The 16,229-nt window shown below is 45.5% G+C and overlaps 2 protein-coding genes across 2 annotated transcripts; one reads left to right on the forward strand and one right to left on the reverse strand.

The window, feature by feature from the left end:
* Positions 1-1,697: 1,697 nt before the first annotated feature.
* On the reverse strand, positions 1,698-5,896 carry cops4 (COP9 constitutive photomorphogenic homolog subunit 4 (Arabidopsis)). Its single transcript, XM_076029560.1, has 10 exons — positions 5,741-5,896; positions 5,123-5,202; positions 4,867-5,018; positions 4,665-4,768; positions 4,414-4,567; positions 4,168-4,318; positions 3,786-3,956; positions 3,572-3,687; positions 3,177-3,261; positions 1,698-2,236 (listed from the first exon to the last, which is right to left on the reverse strand). The coding sequence occupies exons 1-10, from the start codon at positions 5,812-5,814 to the stop codon at positions 2,103-2,105; spliced, it is 1,221 nt and encodes a 406-aa protein (XP_075885675.1). The 5' UTR covers positions 5,815-5,896; the 3' UTR covers positions 1,698-2,102.
* A 623-nt stretch (positions 5,897-6,519) lies between these two features.
* lin54 (lin-54 DREAM MuvB core complex component) lies at positions 6,520-16,101 on the forward strand. The gene is made up of 13 exons (XM_076029565.1): positions 6,520-6,669; positions 9,110-9,881; positions 10,277-10,385; positions 11,073-11,203; positions 11,457-11,612; positions 11,801-12,002; positions 12,089-12,162; positions 12,677-12,868; positions 12,977-13,068; positions 13,519-13,590; positions 13,704-13,944; positions 14,046-14,248; positions 14,784-16,101. The coding sequence occupies exons 2-13, from the start codon at positions 9,138-9,140 to the stop codon at positions 14,983-14,985; spliced, it is 2,418 nt and encodes an 805-aa protein (XP_075885680.1). The 5' UTR covers positions 6,520-6,669; positions 9,110-9,137; the 3' UTR covers positions 14,986-16,101.
* Positions 16,102-16,229: the final 128 nt, after the last annotated feature.

The raw sequence follows: 16,229 nt of genomic DNA on the forward strand, positions 1-16,229 counted from the left end.
CACAAGTTTCTAGAAAGCATGCTTACTGTGCTTATTTTAGTATTAAACTTGGTGACCAGGATACAGGTTGGGCGCCACACACAGTATGCAAGTCATGAAGTTTGGAATTACCATGGTTTGGAGAGAGCCGACAAACCACGTCACTGACTGCTACTTCTGCGCTATTGATGTGACTGGGATCACCAGAAAGAACCGAAGCAGCCTCGAGTATCCTGATCTTGAGTCGTCCTGTAGCTCACTGTGATGAAATCAGTGACAAAAATTCCTCCACTGTTCCAGAAGAAACTTAGATAGGGCTTTTTCCAGCACCTTCACGGTACCCCAAAGCGCTTTACACTGGCATTTACAGCACCCATTCACACATGGCTGGTGCCATGCAAGGCACTGTCTCACCCCATTGGGAGAAATTTGGGTTCAGCCCTGCCCAAGGACACTTCAGCATGTGGACAGTTGGAGCCGGGAGTTGAACCACAAACCCATTGATCATCAATTCGCAGCCTGCTCTATCAACTGAGCCACAGCCGCCCATAATAATGAATTTGCACAATGAAGATGTAACATTCATGTATCTACCTTTATCAATGTCTATTATTCAATTTACAGACATTGAATGTTGTAAAATATAATACATTCTGTTGGAAAACGATTTTTTTTTCTCCCAAAACCTTTTTTGGATGAGAAATATTGAAATATTGATGAAAATCAACTAATAATGTCACAGAAATGTAACCAATTTAGCCAGAAGATCTGATTTTTCAAAATCAAATTAGCATAAAAACCTGACCTGATTGAGAAAAATTGATATCATTTTTGGATTCAGCAGTGCAAAATGGTCCTAATTCATCTGAAAAAACATAGACAATTTACAAAAAAAAAAAAAAAAATTGTAACCCAGTTTAATTAGCATAATGCCAAAGTCGGGCTACTTTATACCCAGACATATGGCAATGGTTAGCATGTTGCTACTTGACATAGCTGTCAATTCATTCAGCTTCATTGTCATTTGTTGACCCTTACAGAAGTTTGGTGGAAGTTCTGAATATGAGTTTAGTTCATATTGATGTTGTTGGTGGTGTTTTATTTTCATACAACAAGTGTTCAATGTATTTTGGACAATGTAAACCATAACAAAATGAAAGTGAGTGACGGCCACCCACTGTCGAGAGCCTGCTATGCGTTTTCCCCTGCGTGTGTGAGTCTGTGTGTCCCAGCAGGTATGGCAGTGGGCGGAGTTACTGTGATTGGGGAGCACCCGGCCAGTCTCCACAGGGCCTATAATGCCGGCAGTCGTCACCCAGCCGCTCTCTCGCCAGCATCTGACAGACTTGCTCCTCCATATGCTTCTGTTAATCTTTTGTCTGGAGGCTGAGGCCTATTCAATTTCATTTTGCACTCTTCCAACACTTGCATGCATCACACTAACATTTGCAACCAACAGCAGACACACTGACAAAACTATGACACACATTCCATTGAGTTACGTTTTTTTGTGATTTATTTTAATAAATCAAGATTATTTGCACCGTCTATCCGTGTCTTCCCTCTGGTCATGGCTTTTTGAGAGCCGAGTCGTGACAAGTGTGAGAAATAAATATTTCATAGCAACATACAGAAGGAATGAAGAGGACTTTGTTCGGAAACAACGTGACAGCGGGCCCATCGATAGTCACAGAAAAAGATGCCACGACACAGTAAGCTAATGCAGAATGATGTCAAGAGTTTATTTTTTATTATCTTTGCTTTGATAAGTGCCAACTACAGGAGTAATCTGAGTGAATTCAAGACGTTACTGCCTTAGCTGTGTGTAAAAGTTAAAATCAGAGGAATGAGCTGGGACACCAGATGTTGTTACTTCTCTCTGACAAGCCGTTGATCTGAATATTCAAGTTGATTGAACTAAAAAAAGAAGAAGAAGAAGAAGAAGAAGTCACAGCTGTGATGTAACACTTGTGACGCACATTCTTTGAAACATATTTCATAGGGCCAAAACAAATAGAGGCGTGATGTTCAGAGTTCATAACTTCTTCTTCATATTGGAGCCAAATGGGGGAGAGGACAACACTGATGAGCACCCTGGGAGGTTTGCAGTGGAGTGAGGATGTTCACTGGGTCATCTGGGTTTCCATGGCCTGCGCGGCCCACTCCGGAGCAGCCTGCCGGATCTTCTCCAAAAGATTGTTGACTTGGAAGCAGAGTGATTGGATCTGTTTGTCCCACGTCGGAAGAGGCTCACGGGCTGAGAGGGAAGTGACATTAGAATAAATGTCTGATTCAAGTGGGTTTAAAACTCGAGTTGTGACTTGGCTGCTGTGAGAGATCTGTCGCAGTTTTATCCAGCAGAAAATGACCGCTGCGGGTTATGATTCTAGTTTGGAATTGTTGACCCCTGCTGGCCAGAAAGTTGAACTACTTCAAAATGAAAAAAAAAAAGAAAAAAAAAAGCACGGAATAAAATTACTTAAAATATTAAAACTGACAATTTGCTAATGTTAATGGAGTAGAGCTGTTAATAATTAATCGATTATTGATTAATTGGCAGTTTAATTCAATTTTTCGATTAAATGAAATTGATTTGATTTGATTTATTTATTTCGAACATGAAAAGTAAAAATAAAAGGGATACAAAACCCAAAACATATGAAAGAAAACTTGAAAATAAAAAAATAGGATGAGTAATCAAACAACAGTGAAATATACATCAAAATTAGTCGTGCTCGAAAAGGGGTAGGAAGAAGTAAAACTTACATAACCTAACTTAAATTAGTCACAATTAATTGAGCATTTTTTACACAGGTAGTTAATATCATTATGACAGTGTAGTGGCAGGAAAGAGCAAGTCACCTGTAGATACTGTGATGGTCATAATATACCGAGAACAAGTTAGACCCATTAGAAGTCAACTTAAAGTCAGAGGATAAATGTTGAGGGTGTTTTTACTGTTCTCTAATGTAAAAATGGGTCACAATGGACCCTCAACATTATTTAAGGGTTAAATAATGTTTTCCTTACACATTTATCATTGTAAAATTTAGGTTCTCAGGAAAAATCACCGCTTATCAATTAATCGTTAATCAATCAATAAGGTCAATCAACTAACGATTAATGAATTAATCGATAATTTGCATCCCTATAATGGAGTAAAACAGGCTAATTTGAAAAGACAAATCAGTACTCACTTTCAAAGTGTACGATGCCATCGATCTGGTCAATGAAGCCATTCATGCGTCCTTCAGTGATCATCTGCGATGCAATTTTCTCCGCCTGGTGGGAAACAATTAGCACTCTTACAAAATACCAAACTATAAAAACAAACGTGTGCTAGCTTTGATTTGACACCATTTTTTGTTACTTAAAATGAAAGATTTTTTGATTATTACCTAATATCATTTAATTCATTTTTTGTTTGCAATATTTCATTCATTTACTAATTTAATGTTAGTGTTCTTTGTTTGTTTTTGGTTTTTTTTTTACAATGTGAAGTTGCAACTGACTGTACAAAACAGCCCAAGCTTCCAATTTTACATCGGGAAACCCCGACGGCACAAAACCACAGCTAAGACCGAAGAGTCACCTTGGCGGGGGGGATTTCCAACAGAGCTCCGAGTTCTTCGAAGGTGATGTTGTTGTAAAGTTTGCTGGCAGACAAGAGGTTGTGCTCGATCACAGCTCTGTCCAGGATGCTGGAACCTGGGCGGTGGAGAAAATGTCGAAGGCGCCTGTTATTTCCCGAAGACGTCGAGCCAATCGCAGAGCAGCCCGGCTGCTGGAAAGGTCGTTCAACCCACCGTCAGCTGTGGTCGCTTTCTGGTGCGGCATCAACATGGCAGCGAACTCCTGCAGCTGGTTGCCTCTGATGATGCGGTCTAAATACATCTTCTCCAGGATGCCGTAGGTGGCCAGCTGCTGACAGCGCTCGTCCTTAAAAAGCGTGGCCAACATACGGGACCGCTGCTGGCCTGACAAGGAGACGGAAGGATAGAAAGAATTTTCATATATTGATCACACAGATTGATGCCACGGAGGTGATAGTCAATTATCTGGACAAGGTCTGACTTTGAGTCATCGCTATGTATATTTACTCATCACGATGAATCTCTCTAAAGTGAGCGGAGGGGTGAGGGAAAGTGGAGCGCAGGCAATCCCAACACAAACAATGCCTGGTCGTACCTGCAGAGGCCAGTATGGTGCAGTTCAGGGCGTGCTTCAGCGCCTCCAGTCGTTCGCTCTCGTGGACGATGGACTTGTAGGACAGCTCGTTGTACCTCTGTGCAGCTTCAATGAACTTCCTCCTGAAGTCTAGGACTCTGGCGTAGCACACCTAGGGAAGAGGACGTGCCCGGATGACGAGACTCTTAGCTCCACGTAATGGGGACAGCTTTTCATTTGCGTAAAAACACAGCGCGTCCGCTTTACCTTATAGTGAATCTGCAACTGTTCATTCGACGATTCATTCTGAAGCAACGAGGCTCTGTTTATGTAGGCCTCGGCCTGCACCGGATCGTCATCTTCCAGGTAGAGACGCGCTATTTTCAGGTACGTGTCTAATTTGTAATCAACATTATACTGCCTGGGGGGGGGGGGGATACAGTGTGATTTAAGATGGGGAGAGAACACCTACAAGTGTGCAACAGTTAGTATTTAAATCTTCAAGTCGCTTGACTTACTTCTGTCCCGTCTCCAGGGGAATTCCAACTAAAACCTGGGCAGCATTTCTCCAGTCGCCTTCTTTCTCGTAAATGGTTGCTAGGTGCTGCCTGATGGAGGCAACCTACGGATTTAAGAACACAAGATGTAAATGCCCATTTCGGTGTCAGTGTTGAGACTTTGATGCTGTCGTGAATTAAGAGGAGCAGGTGCTGCATTTACTTGCTCCTCGAAGGAGATGACTCGTGGCTGAATTTTTTCCAGGGTGAAGTGGTAAACCGCTTTCGCTGTGGCATCGGGCAGGTTGGGCAGATGTGTGCAGAAGTCTGTGAGCAGCTGTCTCGAGATGACAAGACTGACATTTTCATTGACCACTGTCAGGAAAAAAAAAGATATGAAAACAATAATACGGTGAGACAATCTTGTGGCCCCTGAAAAGGCTCATAATTCCATTTCTAGGGATACGAGCCCAACATACTTGCTTCAACAAACGCCTTCAGGGACTCTAGTTGGTCTGCATCTGTCAACTGAATTGCCTTGTCAAGTATTTGTCGATACCTGCAGCAGAGTTAGCAAAGAAGAATGAACATATTTGCAGCCTGTGGGAATGTTTGCAAACACAGAGCAATGTTTAACTTCTTCCAGGGCTGTCCAAACCCAAAGAAAGACATTTTTAAGAAAAAAAATAGATAATGATCTAAATCAAAACAGAGGATTGGGTAAACGTTTGAAAATTGCAGCTTCTCCATCAATACTGTTACTAGCACTAAAGGTGTTGCTCCAAATGTTTAGTATCAGCTGTACAGTTAGCAGTAAGCAACAACAAAAAAACAACACTATAGCAAATGCAAACATTCCGTTTCATCGCTGCCCAAACATTAAACAGTGTATAGTTAACGAAATGCTTGAACAGATAGTTAATGTGCTTAAAACCCGGCCAACTTAGCTTACTGGCGGCTAACTACTTTAGCTTATTCAAGGCTATCGCAGCTAAATAGCTATCCAGCCACAGGCGAACTGGGAATGTCGCCTTAATTCATACTCGTACATGCCATTGTGACGGCTATGGGCAAGTCAACTGAGGCAGACAACTTACTTTGCAGCGAGATCTTTATGAGATCCACTCGAATTCATCAGCTGGGCAAGCTCCTGCCTCACTTCGGTCGCCATTGTTATCTGTCATCAACAACCTCACTAACTTCCGGTGCCAAGGGAGCTTGACTTCCGTTTTGTGGCAAGCGCGTGCGAAAAGCACGGAACTCTCCTCCAAATGTGACGTTTAAGTATTTCCCTGTATGTTAAACATGTAAAAAAATAAAAATAAAAAAAAGATATATTCTAAAATTTTGTGCATAGAAGTGAGAGTGAAGAATGATTTGTCAAATTTAAGGGTTATCTAAAAATGTCACATTTTGTATAATATGTAATATAAAATAATTAGAAATAATTATATATTACTTTTATTTATTGATAAACAAGTGTAAAGGTTTCTTCATCATTACGACATTGAACGACGATCTGTAGCTACATTAATATATGGAAAATAGTCTGATGTGAATAATTAAATGTGACTGAGATGCCTGTATATCCTACCTTTTATCCACAACTTCAAAATTTTAATTTTAATTATAATTGGTTTATTTAAATTGATTTATTTATTTATTTTATTTTACTATTGTGAACCATTCATGATTTGAACACTCAAAATACTCATCATCAAAGCAGCAAAAAAATCATCCTCTTTCCTCCCACCCTCCTCTTTTACCTTTTTGCCAAGTACACTTTTATATGATTCCAAACCATACGATTTATGGGATATCTGAAATGTTCAAAATATTTTGTCATGGTTTCTCACGGCAAGTTACGCGGCGCCCTTAAGGGTGACGTCACAGTGACGTAGGGCGCGGAGGGCGTGGTCCACTTGTGAAATGTCAGGGTGGAATGGCGCTCGGCGCGGTATTTTGAACAATCGCCTTTTGCTTTCCTCGTATTATCTGGAAACGCTGCTCCCAGTTATTGTTTCGGGTAAGCATCGCTCTGTATCGGTCTTGTCTGAGATCCGTCACACTTGAACCAACAAAAAGCTGAGCCCTAAAGAAAGTGTCTAATATTGACAATGTTATGCTAGCTAGCTTGGGTTAGCAACCTCAGCAAGTTTGCTAGTACAGTTGTCCTGCCCGCTGGGCTGCCTTCATGAGCTTGATGATGATTATGATGATAAAGATAATGATGGGTAAAGGGTCGACATCATTGATTTGTGGACGGCACCGCGTAACACTGTCTCCTTGGAGTATCGGGCCAATGAGAGTGTTATGTGCCCTGAGAGAAAGTTTGATTTTACTTTAAAGTAATTTGGCAACACATATTTCTGATATCATGCCAGCTGTCTATGACCTGAAGGTGCACACTTTGCATAGGAAAAGTAAAAGCTAACACTGCTAGACCCTGAATAACCTTGCTGAGTTGTTTTTTTGGGTGAAAAGACACCTAGGCTCGTGCACTAACTGTTCCACATTCCCCAGTTGTGCCATCAGTAATTGCTTGATCACAATTAGTGCATCAGTTGCCTTTTTTGCCAACTGCTTCACATTGACGTCTTGAAAATGTATCTGGTGTGAAGATGTGTTTTGTCTCATGTAGCCCGAGTCGTTTTAACTGTCTAATGTCACTGTTGCTGTCAAGGCCAAGCTTGAAGCCCTACAGCAGAGGGCAGAGATGCCAACAAAGACGTCACCTTCATTAAATAAAACTACCAAGAGGGGTTTTTTTTTTCTCCTGCCCGTCCTGCATGACGGTTCTAACGTCGGCGCGTCAAGATGTAAGAGATGTCTGGAGAAATTAATTGAGAGCTAGCAGTGTTTACACACTATACACCGTCTGCTTTAGGAGTTTTAGGACTCGCCCCCCCCCACCCCCCCGTTACACACTTCCCCTGCGGCTGTTATCTTTAGCTTTGCCATGCAGCTGCTCCGCTTTGTTGGAAATAGTTGCAGGCGAGTGTCGCGAGTTCGGTAGAAATGTCCGTTCACAAACTACTCCATACAGTGTAGCTCGTTGTTAGCCGGGTAAGCTAACAGAGTTGATGACGAAGTAAAAATGGCGGATCTTTCGAAATCCAACCCAGACCTGAAATAGTAACGCAGCCAGCAGGCAGCTTGCCGCTTTCCCCCAGTCCTTGCCTTAACCGGTCACCTTTTTGTAAGCGGGTTTTTTTTTCCCCACACAGCTGAAGTTGCCGGGCGGGTGTTTTTGTGCGCAGATAGGAAACTACGGTGGCGGCAAACCACAGCGTTGTGTGTGCTCTCGTACTTTGGGGTGGGTATAGTTTCTCTCCTCTCTCCCCCCCCTATGCGTTTCAGTGGATTAATGTTGAGTGGAGAGCAGCAGGACAAAGATACGCCTGAGATGATCGCTGCGGCCTAGCTAAGGCAGCATCAGCTGTCAGCCCGTGTCAAACCCGGGGAGGGCCAGTAACATGCCCGTGCGACCCCGACCTAAAGTGCGTAATTGTTTCCAGACGGTCGCGAACCGCTGTGCAGGGTTCAAGACATTAAAATTGTACGGTTTGAAAAATTCAAACTCTTTAGCTTCAAGTGGCCTCTCGTGAGTTTGTTTTCGCTGAAAGAGACCCCGTCGAGATAACCGCAGTACTTAATTTACTGCATGTTTGTTTGTTTGTTTTTTTTTAATCATTATTATTTTGTTGACCTTGCCTATTACGTGCAGCAGCAATAGATGGTTTCCATCTATGATGGTCCTGCCCTATGTTTTTGCTGGAGTCACGGTGCATAACGATTAAAATAGACTCTAGAAGTGCCAGAAGTTTTATTTTCTGTTGTGTCAGAATTTATATTTTTATTTAAACGTCTACATATTTCCAGCTCTCACGATAGTCATTTGATAGTCAGGCCATAAACATCTCTCTTTATTTTATTTTACTCGCCACACCAACCAATCAACCAACCGATCAATCAATCAGATTTTATTCACATAGCACCTTATAACAGCCAGACTGTGCACAAGTTGCTTTCCTGAGTAGAACATCATAAAAGCAATACTAATAAAACATAGTTAAAACAACAAAAAATGACCGCGAATGTGCAATTATAAAAAGGTGTAAAACCAATAAGCGTTCAGTGACAGCTTGCGACTGAGCCCGAAGAGAGTTCCACAGCTTAGGGGCCCAGTACGGCACGGTCTGCAAACCTTTTGTACTTGGACCTGGGGATGACCAAGGAGGTGTGATCAACATTAAGGTCCATAATAGTATGATTTTAAGTTGACTACGTTGACAGTGTGGATTTGGCTAATAAAAAGTGTACGTACAAGTTTTTCTTTGTTAGTTTGTAATTAAACTTGAGCCGTTTCTTCTTTGATATTGTGGAAAAATAAGTAAATAAAAGAGAAGACCGCGCTAATTGAAAGCTTTCTAAAAGTCGCCTCTTTCTTTACGGCTGGTTGACAGAGAGCTGATATTTTGATGCGCCGCAAACATGGACGTGTCGCCGGAGCTCAACAGCCTCCTTCCAGATGAGATCATGGACACCGAGGCCGGCGAGGACGTCCCTCAGCCTCAGTGTGACGGCGCGGCCATCCAGTCCGAGCCCAGCAATGACACGTTAGTCCCCATGGAAACGGACGCGCCCGCCGCCTCGGACAACTCGAGCCAAGATGCGGGCTCGTCGGCGGAACAGAACCCGGCCCCCTCCGCGCCCGCCGACCCCAAACTCGGCAGCGGCTGCGGAGTTCAGCTCCCCGTCGCGATTTCCGTCGCGCCGTCGCCCAGCCTCGCCCTCAAATCGCCCATGGCTACCTCCACAGCCGCCACCAGGACTACGGACAGCGTGACCGGAACTAGCGTCACTACGAGCGGCTTGCAGAAGCTCACCGCTCCCTTCACCATCTCTCCGGCCAACCACCAGATCATCCTCAACAAGGTGGCCTCGGCTCAGGCCACGGAAGCGGCGAAGGCCGTCGTGAACCAGCCGCAGATCCTCAAGCCAGAAGGACAGAAGCTTTTGGTCACGACGATCGGCAAGCCGGGTCAACCCATCGTGCTGCAGCTGCCCCACGCGGGCACCAAGCCTGGCGTCGTGCCGATCTCGGGGGACGGCAAACTCCAGGCTCAGCAGTTTAAAGTGGTGACAATTGGCGGGAGGACGGAGCTGAAGCCGGTCGTGGGGAGTGCCAGCAACCAGGTCACAACGCTGCAGGCCCAGCAGCTGAAGACTCTTCAGGTAATCATTGATACCGAGTTTGTCACTGCAGACTTTTTGTTTTGTATGTTGAAAAAAAAATGTTTCTGGAATTACACATATGGAATTTTCTTTTCTTTTCTTTCTCTTACTTGCATGTTGAATGCTTTAACACAGGCAATTATTTTAATCTTCCCCATTTTTGCCTTGATACTCATCTGCGTCTTTGACTAGTGCATTTTAATAAGGGCTTAAACGTTAAAGTCTACATGCAATCTTAGGAGTGTTTGGAAAAGTTCAAATGTTTGAAAAGTGAAGGAAGTGGTTTTCTAATGTTTCTATTGTGGTACAGAAGATAATGAAGTTTGGTCCGATTGAAACTGTAGTAGAGGTTGTGGATGCGCGAACGGTAAACTTCCCTGAACAAATCTCCGCAGATCAAGAAAACGCCCACGTCCTCGGCCGCACCAATCAAGTTCATCATAACGAAAACCGTTACCAGCAAGTGTCTCAGCCCTCAGACGTCAGTGCCTCCAGTTCTAGCAGGTGGGTTCACTCACTGTCAGCGGCGTGGCCTGAGGGACACGCAGGCGCACGCCGTGCAACCACCAGAAAAAGTTCAGAATTACCGTACAACCACTAACAAAGGCGCAAAGATACGTATCAGTTAGTTTTTTGACACAGCGTCACTTTCCCGTTTAGGATGTTCTGTGTTCTGATCTGTTTGAGAGTCAGCCATTGCTTTAGTGGTTGCCTTAGAGAACTTGTTTGTTTGCTTTTGATACTTGACTGCTGAAACTTCTTTTTTTTTTTTCTTCTTCAATATGTTTGTTAATTATTTATTTTTCTTTTCTTCGTTTTCACATATTTGTCTCGTGACTGCTGTCTGTGAGGTGATTAAAGTCCAGCTGTAAATAACGGTTACATAGCTTGTGTTGCTGACAACACGTTTACATTTGGACGATGACGATGATGATCATTTCACCGTCTTTCATGACCTCATTTTTTGTGTGGATGCATACTTAAAGCATCACCGCAGTTCTTATTTGGTGTTGTTTTGAAGCAGCTGCAGCCGAACAGATGTGTGCGAGGCTTGGGGGCGGGGGGGACCAGAGTACACCCACTAGAATAAACTAGACTGCGCCACTGCTCACTGTGGTCCGCTGACTTCTCCTTTTTTTTTGTTTTTTTTTTAAACTCCTTTCCTTCAACTTTTTAATGCAATGTCTTTAGGAAGGGTCCTTACCCAGAATTCCCCAGTGATTCCCCCGAGGACCATCACACTGACGGAGCCCCACACCACAAGTTTACAAAGTATGCCGGGCAAAAAGATCGCCATTTCCCCCATGAAGACGCCCAGCAAGGTAGACGCCTCGCCACTCACTACTCATCATGCGACTGCATCGCGGGGTTCTGTAATCGGGCTGAAACCTCTCACCTGTGGTCTCACCCCAGGCTTGCATACAGAGTATAACAGAGCAGTCAGTGGCGTCATTTTCTGAAGCTGTTTATTGGTCTGTCAGCTGCACATCTGTCTTAATTAGCAAACATGCACGACTTTGACACCCACAGGGATGAACATGACGCCTGCATGACGTCCTTTGTCACTCTTGTCAGGTCACCGTGGTGTCTGTGGCTTCCCCGACGTCCAACGCCACCCAGAAGTCTGTGACGCTTCCTGTCAATGTAGCACTGGGCCAGCAGATCCTCACGGTCCAGCAGCCTGCCTCCTTGTCCCCGGTCAAAGTGGCCACTGGCCAGACCAGCGCACAGGTTAGATGGGAGTCTGTCTGTCTGTCTGTCTGTCTGTCTGTCTGTCTGTCATCATGCTCTGATCACAGGGATTTTGCAAGCTGAAAGACTTTCAATTTGAATTTGTGCTCCTTCTTTTTGTTTTTTCAACCATTCATTACTTGAACAAAAAAACGCTAACTCCCCCTTTTTTGGTTTACCGCGCTCAGAGTATTAAATCGGTGCCGGCCTTGTCTGTGGGAGGAGTCGCTGGCTCCCAGTTCAAGACCATCATCCCGCTGCCGAGCCAACCGAACGTGCAGCAGATCCAGGTGCCGGGCAGTCGCTTCCATTACGTCCGCCTCGTCACGGCCACCACAGCGAGCTGCGCGGGACAGACCAGCGGCCCGAGCACGAGCTCCATACAGACAGGTGCCTGCTCAGCATCGTCGTCGCTGTGGCGTCCTGTCATTAGTAGAGATAGTACACAAAATCTGATGTCGCTTCTCCTCCTAAAGCTAAACCCATGGTGGTCGGCGCGGGAACGGTCAGGATGTCTGTGCCCATCGTCCAGGCACAGAGCATCAAACAGGTAACATCTGCACTGAGAGCAAAATACACATATAACGCATTAATCGCGATTAATTCAATGTTTACTTATTTTTTTAATTGCATTTCAAACGTGAGGCCGGGTTCACATCGGAAGCAGAAGTGCCGCGATTGACAAATGCGATCATATTTGATCATATTTGTGTACGTTATATTAGTCAGTATCGAAAAAGAGTGAGAGAGAGGGATGAAAACAGACAAACACGCTTCCGCATCCGGTGGCGTAAACCTTTTTGTCCCTTTTACTCACCCGTAGTCGTCCCATCTGGCCGATTGCTGGTAAGAAATATTTCACTTTATGGGGTTAAAACTGCCTTGAAATGCAAAATAATAGAATTTTACACATGCAATTCAAACTGCGAGTTAACTACGATGATTAATCGCGATTAAAACGTTTTTTGCACCTTATTTTTTTTTTGCTTTCTTTTAATCTTAGTTCTGACAGTTGGAACTCTGTATGAATGTTCCTCGCGTTGCGTTTGTGTGCCCCCCCGCAGGTGGCGCCGAAGCCCTTGACGTCGACCACGGTGGTCGGCACCACCCAGACGCAGCAGCGCCTCATCATGCCAGCGACTCCTCTCCCCCAGATCCAGCACAACTTCACCAACCTCTCCTCCGCCGTCCTGGCGCCAGCCCCCGGCGGCGGGAACGTGGGCTACACGGTCCTGCCAGCACAATACGTCACGCAGGTTCGAGCTCCTTCTTCATCACTCCCCCCCCCCACTTTAACGTCTCACCTGCCCTCAATGACTCGTAACGAATGTGTTTCCTCGTCAATCGAACGTGATGGCCCGCAGCTGCCACAGCCGCAGTTTGTGACGCCTGCCACCAGCTCCAGTTTCCCAGCAGCTCCTGCTGTCCAGACACCGGCCAGGTTGCCGCTCAACGGGTAAAGAGACGTTCATCTTGTTTGCTGCGCTGCTTGTTTGGATTTGGCAGAACGATGCAAATTGTCTGTGTTTTGTTCAGGCCACGGTCAAGATATTAATGATGACTGAATGCAAAACGGTGCCTCGTGTTTAAAGGGTTGTTGACCTGTAATTTCAATCTTTCACCCTTTGTACTACACACAACGTCAAAGGGCGTTCAGGGGATATTTTGAGCTGCGTCCGAATCAGTTCAGGTCAAGTACTTTGTAAACTAGCTTGCCAAGCTTGCAGCATGGAGGCATTTTATAGTCTTATCCTTTTCTTCTCCCCTTCTTGTCTGCTGCAAACACAATCTAAGGATTGGACCATTCAGCAGAAATGTCAGCAGTCAGTTGTTGAGTGAATGACCTTATTTAAGTTTTCTTTACTCGATTTTTTTAACCTTAGTATCACATTCCCTTTGTTCGAAGCATGTCTACGGCAGAGACGACCCCCAGGCCCAGGAAGCCGTGCAACTGCACCAAGTCGCAGTGTCTCAAGCTGTGAGTACGACACTGCGTGACTGCGTTGATCCCAAAGCTGACCTAAAAACGCACCGCACGCCACTCGGACGCACGACACGCGGCAAAACCGAGGTTCCGTTTCTGCCCCTCAGGTACTGCGACTGCTTCGCAAACGGCGAGTTCTGCAACAGCTGCAACTGCAACAACTGCTTCAACAACCTGGAGCACGAGACGGAGCGTCTCAAAGCCATCAAGACGTGCCTGGACCGCAACCCCGAGGCTTTCAAGCCCAAAATCGGCAAAGGCAAGGAGGGCGAGTCGGACCGGCGGCACAGCAAGGGCTGCAACTGCAAGCGGTCGGGTTGCCTGAAGAACTACTGCGAGTGCTACGAGGTGGGTGCGCAAGAGCTGCGGCTGCTCGTGTGGCGTCCTGCCCTCCCCGTAGAACTCTGGTTGTTGACTTTCCCCTCCCCCTCCGGTTCTTCGTCCTCAAGGCGAAGATCATGTGCTCGTCCATCTGCAAGTGCATCGGCTGCAAGAACTTCGAGGAGAGCCCGGAGAGGAAGACCCTCATGCACTTGGCCGACGCGGCGGAAGTGAGGGTGCAGCAGCAGACGGCGGCCAAGACCAAGCTCTCCTCGCAGATCTCGGACCTGCTCACGCGGACGACGCCCGTCATATCCAGCGGAGGCGGGAGGTAACGGAGCGCTCGTCCTGTCAGACAGCCAGGGCAGAGAATATTTGGAATAATAACATGTTAACTGTACAAGGGTTTCATCTTGTCTGCCTTTCAAACCTCCTGCAAGGACTTCAATGTTTTTCACCGCCTGCTATTCGCCTTTTGCAAGCAGTCATACAGCAGGCAAATCATACATTGAAATAAATGGTCCCATATTGTGAGAAATTCACTTTAACAATGTTTTCTAGCAGTTACACATCTGTCCATGCTTTCAGTAGTGTCTTGCATATTTGGGATGAAATACAAAGAGCTGGAAAACCTACATAGTGGGACATTGTAAATAATATTTTAGAAGCAAACATGCAGATAATCATAAGATTTATCATAAAAAAAAGCTGATTTTCTTCATGGTTTTAATGAATTTTTATGGAATAATAGCCAACTAGTCGAACAGTAAGAATCAGGAAGGAGTGATTGACAGCAAAGTCTGTCTCTGGTGTCAGTGATTAGAGTTTGAACTAACTCCTGTCTGTGACATCATTCCCTCCTGCAGGTTGCCGTACACGTTCGTGACCAAGGAGGTGCTGGAGGCGACGTGCGAGTGCCTGCTGGAACAGGCCAAGAGGGCCGAACAGACTCACCAGCCTCAGGCGGAGGCGGAGCGCCTCATTCTGGAGGAGTTCGGACACTGCCTCATGCGGATAATCAGCTCGGCGGGCAAAGCCAAGGCGGACTGTGCACCCATCAACTGCTAGGCCCCGAACTCCCCTCCGCCCCCGCTGCCGGTTCTCTGCTCCGCCTTTTTTTTTTTCTTTAAATAACCCCGCCTACCAGAGAGAGAGACTCTGCAGAGTCCTGGGAGTCCTGCTGCGACCTCCCTCGACCAACGGCCCCCGGAGCTAGATTTGCCTCTGGCGGGGGGCAACCTGGGGCCAGCTGGAACAATGAAGGAGCAGCCGATGGCGGCGGCCCAAACAAACGGACATAGATGAGGCCGGCGGACCTCCAAGGTCGCTCCTCCCGCACCTCTTGGTGTGGCTGCGACAGACTCTGAGAAGTCACCTGTTCTCCCTACGGTGCCCTGTCCTTTCCGTTTCCTCCACTCCGCTCTTCCTCTTGCTTTGATCCCTCCCCTTTTTTCTGAGATGTTCCGAGAAAGGAAAAAGTCATGTCATTTTCTTTTCTTTTTTTTCTAATGTGTGCTCACAGTAGACACGGACCATGTATCGTTTTGTATTTATTTTGACAATGCATTTGTGATCGTTCATTGATGATCCCTAACGTCGCGGTTTGCAAGGCCCCGCGGACATTAATTATAATTATTAACCGAGTTAGGCTACATTGATTCCTTGACAGTGAGTAGAGGAAAAGGAATATTTTGTCTTTTTTTTTTTTCTCCATCCCTCCCTTGATAAATGCACAATCGAAATGCATTATTCACACACGGAACACGGCTGAGTGCAGTTGCGATTCAGAGCCTCACGTCCTCCACTGGTGCTCTTCACACGCACGCACACCTGCCATGCATCAATATGTCACGAACAGGGTGGGGGGGGGGGGGAGTGGCTGAAACGTCGGCCCTTGTCAAACGGTCATCATCCCAGACTTCATCTCGGAGGTGAGCAGCACACGATGTCGAGTCACTCAGCCAGAAATGAGGTTTGAAATGAAATGAAGCAGCTGGCAGGTGACGTGTTTTGTTTTGTTTTGTTGTTTGGTTTTTTTGAAGAAAAAAAACAATCATTTCAATGATTTTATTTTATTAATCCAAAAAAATGGATCAAGCCAACTAACTATTAGATTTACCATTGGAAGGGGAAGACTCGCATTGCTGATGAAATAAATGATTTTTTTCTAAAGCTTTATTTTAACTCTGAAAGCGGCGACGTTTTTCATGACACCAATCTAACCGCACACACACACACGCACAGCCCACTGAATCAAAGGCAATCGAAGCACAGCAGTAGCAGCGTTTGTACAAAATCCCTTGTAATATGAC

Source organism: Nelusetta ayraudi, unplaced genomic scaffold (genome assembly GCF_046127955.1).
Source record: "Nelusetta ayraudi isolate G7.1 ecotype Tasmania unplaced genomic scaffold, CSIRO-AGI_Nayr_v1 ptg000026l, whole genome shotgun sequence".
Lineage (NCBI taxonomy): Eukaryota > Metazoa > Chordata > Actinopteri > Tetraodontiformes > Monacanthidae > Nelusetta > Nelusetta ayraudi.

Coding starts and splice junctions, on each gene's coding strand:
- cops4 (XM_076029560.1), bottom strand. CDS start 5,814: ATGGCGACCGAAGTGAGGCAGGAGCTTGCCCAGCTGATGAATTCGAGT. Junction 5,203..5,740: donor CATAAAGATCTCGCTGCAAA/GTAAGTTGTCTG, acceptor ACTCTGCTGCAG/GTATCGACAAATACTTGACA. Junction 3,262..3,571: donor TGGAAATCCCCCCCGCCAAG/GTGACTCTTCGG, acceptor GTTTCCCACCAG/GCGGAGAAAATTGCATCGCA.
- lin54 (XM_076029565.1), top strand. CDS start 9,138: ATGGACGTGTCGCCGGAGCTCAACAGCCTCCTTCCAGATGAGATCATG. Junction 12,869..12,976: donor CAGCACAATACGTCACGCAG/GTTCGAGCTCCT, acceptor GATGGCCCGCAG/CTGCCACAGCCGCAGTTTGT. Junction 13,069..13,518: donor GCCAGGTTGCCGCTCAACGG/GTAAAGAGACGT, acceptor CTTTGTTCGAAG/CATGTCTACGGCAGAGACGA.